Here is a 9,354-nt window from a genome sequence, read left to right on the forward strand (position 1 = left end):
CCTTGAGATTTCTGAACACATACTTCTGCAATAGCATGCAACTGTAGATACAAGCAGCAGCAACTACAACTGCAAAAAACCTCTTCCAAACTCATTTGATGTCATGCTGAAAGAATATCTGTTTCTGTAAAACCAGCCTTTTTTCCCTTCCCTCAAACACTGAAATGTTACTATATCTGAAAATGAAAAGGTTGTTTATGAATGCCATGTTATCTGTCTGCAGATCACTTATCTGTGAATGCAATAAAGTTTCTCAGGATGCTTCAGTACCAGTATGTAAATGACTCAATACAGAGGTACACATTGTACCCAATTGTAGCTGGTCATAGAGCCAGTAGAAACCAAAAAAACTAAATAAAAAGGCAATGCTCTACACTTCCATGGTAAAGTTTGAAACTATTGCCCACCAAACCATAAGCAAAGTAACATCTTCCTAGAAAGGCTAAGAAACATGCCTTGAGCAGAAGCACTCTAACCAAATCATCATTCATCAGTTTGTGCTGAATTTGACCATGAATCTGAAAGGCTTGTCAAGAAATTCAAAGAGAATACATCAGTAAGTAATTGTTTCTGACGTTGTCACTTCATATGCATCATACTTTTGCTATATGAGCCTTGCAGGTTAGAGGGAATTCAAAAGGTAAGTATGAGAAGTCATTGCCAAGAATAGTCAAGTAGGACACCACTAAGTCAAAAGGCAGATAAAAACAGTTGTAGCATTTTGCAACTGCAGGATCAATAATTTGAAGATTTGGTGAGGTGAGGTGGGGGCTCTTTTATTATTTGCAAATGTCAATATTTCCCATACAATCAACTTAAGATGTTCCATTTGTGTAGTTTCACTCTTGCAAAAGAAACTAGAAAGAAAACAAAACATTACAAAAAACCTCAAAGGAACAAAAAGCCAAATCAACCATTCTTTGTATTCCTTGCTTTAATAAGGTAAAATTCCTATGGCTTTTTTTAAGGGCTTCAAAAGTCGGTCTTGTAAGCTTTTAATTCTTCAGACACTCTTGTAGATCCTTAGTCTATTCTCAAATCAAGAACCTGTAACCCTTCTCCTCCCCTACACCTTACCTAAGAGTCTTCCAAATAAGCTGAAATTGTAACTGAATACTGAAGGGTGGAAGAATAAAGAGTTTTGGGGGGGGGGGGGGGGGGGGGGTTGAGGGAGATGATTCTGTAAAGCACAAAGCTTAAATCAACCTAGTATACAAATATGGCAATCACAAGACTGGTAGTATAGAAACATCACCTAATAAACTGTGGCTTCAAAAGCAGTTCAGCGAAGTACAGCTGCTTCCCCCTTACATCAGCTCTCCCATTCTTTATTCTACATATCAGCTACCGTAGCACGTCTGCCTCAGTTCCCAAAGAAACAAAAGATCTTTTTGGCAGTCAAACATGGCAAACAGCTCTAGCTTCTTGGGAAAAGATAGAGAGAGGGGGTAGGAAGGAGTGGAATAAACTATTATTCAGATTAAAATGTTTCACATGTGCCAGTGTCATTCTAGCCAAAAGTTGTTGCTATCTATTGCCCATCCACAGTGACCTATGTGAAAACAATGTGTGGTCTCAACCTTGGTGCTACTGGAGAGGCCCCCCCAGAGTTAACACCTTGGTTAGCAATCTCAGGAAAGCAAAGAAACTGAAAAACCTCCTTTCCAGTCTCAGAGTGAATCCCCAAGGAAAGAGGCACACCATTTGGGAACTGTGGGAAGCTTAAACTGATACCATCCATATTATGGACAAAGGGAGGAAGAGAGGTGAAAAAACACCTAAACCAAACCTCACAAAAATCACAGAACACTTCAGTCTTAGCAAAAATCAAGCAATGGCTCCCACCAGCACACTTCGCTTCTGCAGCAAGCGTTAGTACTTCTACCATAGCAAAGACAGACATTTAGTCACACACTATTTACCTGAGGAATAACCAGTATTGAAGAAAAGGTTCACTGAAAGAAACACAGCTGGCTCTATCCCAAAAGCCATATCTTTATTCCATGACAAAAATGCAAAACAGGTCAAGTATGTCAGAAAATGGTATCTGCCAATTTAAATTTTGCTTACTTTTCTTCCTCCTCTTTCAACTATCCCTTACAAATGCCTTTAAAGCAAAACATTTAAGTTTGCAACTATTTAAGTCTGTTGAACCTGGAAACTAACACAGGTGCTGATAACAGCACTGCTACATAGAATACCACATGGAAAAACTACCCTAGTTCTGAAATACTAAGCAATTTAGTGGTTTATCTATGTGACAAATGCCTTCAATCCTTTCACCACACCCCTGATAAATAAACCCTACCACCAGGAAACATATGAAGATAAGCTGTCATTTTAAATCCAAAGCCAACAAAATGGAAAAATAACAACACTGCAACTACAGACAAGAGGAATAGGTGAGACAACATTTCTATTTTACTGGTGAGGAAAAACGTTTACTAATATCAGTTTGTCAGATTAATTTTTAGTGGAGCTAGGTGAATACTATACACCAGGTATCATCTTCCCCTAGAATTTCACACAGCAGCACCAAAGGGTTACTGTGCCAGCATAGACACCTTGCTCATAACCAGTCCTACTATGCTACATTATTTACATACACACAGATCTTGCCTCAACACCATTAAAAACAAAATATGAAAAAAAAGGTATGAGAGATGAACAATTAAAATGTGATCACGTGATCACATACTGGAGTGAAAGGAGATCTAATATGAATTCTTCAAAGGCAAACAAAGGGTGTCTTCAGGAAGAATATTTCCTGAATGCATGGGCTTCAGCTTACACTCATTTTCACCCGCCCTTAAGGATGAAGTTTGCGATCAGACAGACAACTCAAAGCACCATGATAAGGACTCTGGCAAAAGGAACACGAGTCTAAGATTGAACAAATTAATTTTTGGACTAAACCTTAAAAGAGCAGCTCAGACTTGGAAGAAAGTCAGAAAGGAATACAGGTGACAGACTAGTCACTGGCTTTAATCTTCCAGACTAAGACTTTTTAAAAAGCTATCCTACTATTAAATCAATCTTTTCTTCATAGATTGTAAGCACCTTCTTTCTTCACCCTCCCCTTTTTTTTTACACTATTTCTTTTTTGCAACGCTTACTTCCAAAATAACTATTATAATCTTTACGATACAACATTCAAGACTACAAAGGCATGTGCAACAGCAAATCTTAAGATTAGAATATGGTGTCCAGATATTTGGGTCTGAGTTCCATAATTTGTAATAGCAACTCCAAGATTACAGTCTCACATAAATTATAATGCAATGGCAAGATAATCCTTTGTTCTGTCACTCTGCAATAAACAAACTCTATTGACAAGTGATTGTTAAAAACTAACACACCATCATGAAGGTAAAGAAACCAAAATCTTTGGTGAAAAAGAACACAGAACAAAAACTCCAGCAGTTCCATGCAGTGCAAGCATTTCCACTATCACTCAGATCACATCTAACTAACTTAACAGATAAGAGACTCCAGCTGAATGATAAGTTGAGGCATGACTTCATTCTCCATACCTTTGCAGGGCACAGTCATAGAGCCTAAATTAAGAAACCCTATCATGATGCTGCAGCACTACAATATTACACACTAAATTTTTGGTAGTCCATGGATTTCAGCATTTCCTGGTGGACACCAAGCTGACCATGAGCCAACAATATGCCCTTTCTCCAAAGAAGGCAGCATTAGTTGAAGCACTGCCAGCAGGTCAAGGGAGCTAATCCTTACCCTCTACTCAGCCCTGGTGAGGCTGTACCTGAAGCACTGTATCCAGTTCTGGGCTCCCCAGTACAAATAAGCTACCAGGAGACAGTCCATCAGGGCTATGGAGATGACATGGGGACTGGAGCACCTCCTGTATGAGGAAAGGCTGAGAGAGCTGGGACTGTTCAGCCTGCAGAAGAGAAGGCTTAACAACGTATATAACACCTGAAGAGAGGCTGCAAAGTGGACAGAGACAGCCTCTTTTCAGTGGTGCCCCATGACAGGACCAGAGGCAATGGGCACAAACTGAAACACAGGAGGTTCCATCTATACCATCAGGACACACTTTTTCACTGTGAGCATGACTGAGCACAGGCTGCCCTGAGAGACTGAGTATCTTCATCCTTGGAGATACCCAAAAATCATCTGGATGCTGTCCTGGGCACCTGGTGGCTCTGCTTCAGCAGGGGTTGGACCAGATAACCTCCAGAGGTTACTTCCAACATCTTCCATTCTGTGATATCCTCTATGAAAGAAATGTATCTGTAACAGACCTTTGCAGCATACTTCAGAGATTTCTGTCATTACTTCTGGCCCATCAACATTGTCTAGAAAAGCGAAACTGTGCCTCAGCTCCTCTCCTGTCCAAGTTGTTGATTTGAGTTGTGGGGGGCTTTTGCTGTTTGTTTGGCTTTACCACCACCAAGTAATTTTTTATTTTTTAATATCTGCTTTAACAGGTCACCTAGTGAGAACACAATTACCAAAATGAAAAAGATCACTTGAATTTGGGGGATAAAAGTGCCCTAGCAATAGAGAATAACTACAAAGTCCTGTATAGTATTTCTCACTATATTAAAAGAAAACAAATTTATATACATATACTGTGCATTTTCCATCAGTCAGCCAACTTTCCCAGGAAAAGGTGTTACAGCTGTGCTGTTTACTAAGCTCCCACCATACAAAGAAAAACGCCATCAGAGGTGCCTCTACAAGAAAAGGACCTAGACTGAGCATCAATTCAGGATCTTACAGTTCATTCATAAGCCTGCAGAAAACGCTGTATTATCAGTACTAAGGTTGAATACCTGAAATGCACGGTTTCATTAGCTCGGTGAGAACAAAGTGTGGCAGCAGCATCCCCAGAGGCCCCGGCAGCGGGGTAGCGATGACATCATGCCAGTCTGAGCTCAGGCAGCCCCAGTGCACAGAGCCCTGGAGAGACCCAGTGTGCCCGGCTCCACCGTGCTGGGGAGCATCCTGCTCCCCACCCTGCACCCACCAGCTCAAGTGCCAGTGCCTCTCTCCCAACAATAGACACTTATGAAGCAAATTGTTTAAACAGTACAAGGATTCAGAATCTATTTTTCAGCACAGAAGTAAGGGGGGGGGGGAACAGTGCACAATAACTCTTTCATTCAAACAAGAAAGCCTTCCAGGAAGTACAAAGTATTTAAAAGCTTTATCCAAAACCCACTGAAATCAACAGAGGCCCTTTCCATTTATATCGGTGAACACTGGAGAAGGCTGTACCCTAAGACACAATCTGAAAGCATTATCAGTCGCACTACCATGCATTATGAATAACACAACAAACTCAAGAAAAGGCACTGAAATTCCAGCTAGCTCATGGACTGTAACATTACCATAAATTTACCCTCCTCCCCCTTGTTTCTCCCCCTCTTTTTTTTTAAACCCTTTCCTCAATTCATGCAAAAATCAGTCTCAAGCATAAATAACAAAACCTATTCTCCCTGATACCCCACACCTTGTCAGAGGCAACACTATTACAGTATCACAGTGGAATAGCAGAATCCAAGATACACTGCACACTACAGTTTTATGTACTGTAGATGCAGTCCTTGACCAGGAAAGTAAATATAAGAAAAACCACAAATTAACCAGCTTTCAGACCTGCGCATTCAAACAGAGTATTTTAAATAAAGCACTGATATCTTCCAGTTTCCTATTAGCTAGTTCAGAATAACACACTGATGCTTTTAAGTTTAATTATATGAGGAAAGTTATTTATGTTTCTATCAAGACCAGAGAGTATTACTGAGTATGCCCTGCACTATGCTACACAAATAGATATATAATAAATGAATAACAAAATCAACACCAGAAACTGTTTTCAATTTAGAAACTTTGCTCACTGGTGATTTCATCAAAAAAATCTACGGAACCTCATGTATCTTTCAATTAAATTGTATTGCATTTGTTCTTTTGGGTTTCTTAAATCAAACTGATGCTGTAAATTAAAGTGCCACTACAGAATTGGCCAATATGCTGTATTCAGTCTTCAAGTCTCAAACTGTAGTCTACAATTATTTTAACATCAGACAAACATGAATTCTTTTAGGGTAAGATATTGCTCAGGACGAGAAATTCTGTTTGAAGTCATCAGAAAGAAAAAAAAAAAAAAAGGAAGCTTCCATGACAGCCAAAGTTGAGGTGAGTTCAATGTAAGTCAGTTCTAGTAACTCAAATTCAGTTTCACAAAAAAACAAGGTTTTACTTAGTGAGGGAGGGTTTAAATACAATGACGTAAAAAAACTCTCGTGACATCTTTTAGAAACAAAGCTAATTAAAAAGGCGGGGGAGAAAGAGCACATCACTGGTCAAGTTCTGAGCTCAAACGCACAAAATAACTTTTGATGTTAGGTCAGGTTTTCACCACTGTATTCCTGTTTATTTCTGGACAGCTAAGGATACTAAGCAACAACGTCATTTAACTGAAGCCAGTACACTGAAACTAAAGCTGAAGCAAGGTGCTGCTAAAACAAAGAACAGATTTTAGTCTTAAAAACACAGGTTTGAAGCAGTGTTGTGGCACAGTCTGACACAATTTAGCTGCGTATTTGGTGTGATCATTCTCATCTAACAGAATAAATAGTTCCTAATCTAATTTATTTTCCAATACTGCTGGAATAGAATTCTTATCCTATGCTACAACAAAACTTAATATTGAACAAGCAAGAAGTCTTTTGCTTTCTCTCCAGAACCTAATTCATTAAGATTCCCTGCATGTTTCAAACGTCCAAAAGCCTGACTAAAAGTTGATAAATACAGTCAAGCTCCAAGTGGAGGGCTAAGATAGAGATGACCTAAAATGATAACCACGGCCACCACAGCGCCTTCCCCTTGAAAAATCCGTTTAAGAGCGGTACTCTGTCGGGTTTGTCAGAAGTTGGATACACTTCCACGCACACACGGCTGTGCACAGCTGGCCGTTCCTGCAGGTCGAGCACTCAGGGCAGCTACACAGATCCCCAGGCGCCGATGCCCGGGGCGGGGGGCGCTCCCCCGGCTTCCCCGCAGCGCCCCGGGGTCTGCGAAGCAGGGAGGCGGCGACGTTGGACCCCGCCCCCAGAACTGCTGTCGCCGCCACCACAGCCGAGCTGCCTGCTGACTGCCACCGGCCGCCGCCTCCCAGCCCCGCTGCCACTCACCGGAGAGCTCGTCCGGCTCCAGCCCGGTCTCAGTGTCCAGCCCGCAGATCACGAAGTAGTCGGCGAAGCGGCCGGGTGCCGAGGAGCCGCCGCCGCTGCCGCCGCTCATGCTGGAGCCCGAGGGGTGCGCGGCACTCAGGAGGTGAGAGACCGGGCGGCGGCGGGCGGCGGGGCTGCGCCAGCTGCGCCAGCTGCGCCGGCCGCCTCCATGACGGAGCGGAGCGGGCAGCGCCGCACGGCATTGTGGGTACAGCCCCCAGCGGTTCCTGCGGAGGGGCGGCCCGGGCAGGGAACCGCAATGCTGCGCCTGCGTCTTGGGCTCCCCGATGACGTGATGCTGCTGGGCCAGCCGGGGGGCGGTGCGCGCGCAGGGGCGGGCTCGCGCGGTGGCCGTTAGGCGGGGCGCGCCTGCTGTCTGAGGGGACGGTGGGGTAGGTGGGCGGGTAGCCGTAGGGTGTGCCGCGTACCTCCCGGGGAGGGACCGTAGTTACCTGTCTAAGCTTCGGGGGCTGAGGGGCTTCCCGCAGAGGCTCTCCTTAGCCAGGAGAGGCTCTGCCCCCTCTGCAGTTGGAGAGAACAAGGCGGCTCTGCCAGGGGCTGCTCACTCAGGGCACGGTTTAGTTGCGGTGGTGCTTCAAAAGCATATAGAACCATAGAATCAACTAGGTTGGAAAAGACCTTTAAGCTCAAGTCCAATCGTTACCCCAGGACTGCCAAGTCCACCACTAAACCGTGTCACTGAGGGCCTCATTCTGAACACTTCCAGGGACGGTGATTCCACTACCTCCCTGGGCAGCCTGTTCTGATGCCTGATCACCATCTCAGTGAAGAAATGTTTCCTAATATCCAATCTAAACCTCTCCTGGCGCAGCTTGAGGCTCTTCTTGTCCTAACATGTTATGTGGGAAGAGATCATCCATCTCTTCATCCTTCTCTCGGGTAGGTGTAGGGAACAAGGTGGTCTCCCTTCAGCCTTCTCCAGACTAAACCCCAGTTCCCTCAGTTGTTCCTCATGAGATTTGTTCTCCAGACCCTTCATCAGCTTTGTTGCCCTCTGGACCTGCTCCTGCATCTCAATGTCTCCCTTGTAGTGAGGGGCTCAGAATCGAGCACAGTATGCAAGGCGCAGCCTCACCAGTGCCATCTTTCTCTGTCACCTACAGCTTCTCCTCCCTGCTCCCTGAAGGCTGCTGCCCCTGTGGCTGTGACTCAGCAGCTTGGTGGAGCAGCCATACCCTGAAACTAGCCCAGGTCATGGGGGAGAGAGGGTGGCTGCCAAGGATGTGCTTTTGGCATTGTTTGGTGTTAGGGTATTTGAGTGCCTTGTTGTTGGGGTTTTTTTCCATTTGAGTTAACATTTGGACAATTCTGTTAACAGGCTTGCATAGCTGAGTGAAATCCCTCCCCTTGGGCTCAGCATGGAAAGGAAATGGTTGTTTCCCTGGGGAAGAACAAGAATTACTCAAACCAAGCTGCTGAGGAACTAGTCACACATACCCATGCTCTGAGCTGAGAGTACTTCTTTCCACTGACCATGGAGGAGCCTCAGATGGCCTTGCTAGACTAAAACTAGGTCTGTAAGCAGTTCCCCTTCCCCTCCTCACTCAGTTCTCTATTCATGGCTTTCACATCAGAATTGTTCCCTCCCCTGTAGGGCTTATAAAAGGAGAAATGAAAACTTTTCAGTCTCTTAGGATTATTATCTAGGACTGCCTGAGTAGTTAAGGTTGCATCCATAATGCTGAACTCATCAGACACCAGTCTTAACTAAACATCCTATCAAGCATGAAAAACTTCTCATATATGAGTTTACAGACCGAGTTCTTTGTGGATACTAAGAGAGAGCAGCTTGTAAGACTTCACTGTCAACGGTCTACAGCCTTTTACAGTACAGTAACTAAGCTCTAATGACATTTTGCCTGGTGAATTGTGGACAGCTATTTAATCCTTCTGGGAGATAGGAAAAACTGTAAGAAGCACTGGCACTATTAGTATTCACTTGATTAAGACTGTATGTGTCACAGAACTGGTTATCAATGAATGAAGGTATTGCTTAGATTTGATTGACAGTTCTGGCAGTTCAATTTTAAGCCACTAGTGAACCTGAGGGAGAGATTTCAATAAAGATAGCAGGGTAATTAGAGGCAATATTAGAGTGAAAGTCTCATGTTAACTTTACAGT

General features: G+C 43.7%; 1 protein-coding gene across 10 annotated transcripts in view; it reads right to left on the minus strand.

Moving 5' to 3' along the window:
- Positions 1 to 7,438, minus strand: part of DENND5A (DENN domain containing 5A) — a 71,766-nt gene extending 64,328 nt beyond the window's left edge. For 3 of the 10 annotated variants that reach the window (XM_061380427.1, XM_061380430.1, XM_061380426.1), the window contains exon 1: positions 7,173 to 7,435. In XM_061380427.1, the coding sequence (XP_061236411.1) occupies positions 7,173 to 7,281 (109 nt within the window). In that variant the 5' untranslated portion in view covers positions 7,282 to 7,435. Of the gene's footprint in view, positions 1 to 7,172 lie in introns of all 10 variants that reach the window. The other 7 variants (XM_061380431.1, XM_061380428.1, XM_061380435.1 and 4 more) reach the window with 4 other exon arrangements.
- Between the last annotated feature and the right edge of the window lie 1,916 nt (positions 7,439 to 9,354).

The sequence above is a fragment of the Neopsephotus bourkii genome, unplaced genomic scaffold (assembly GCF_033783945.1).
Source record: "Neopsephotus bourkii isolate Nb327-2 ecotype Australia unplaced genomic scaffold, CSIRO-AGI_Nbou_v1 NB_1792, whole genome shotgun sequence".
NCBI lineage: Eukaryota > Metazoa > Chordata > Aves > Psittaciformes > Psittacidae > Neopsephotus > Neopsephotus bourkii.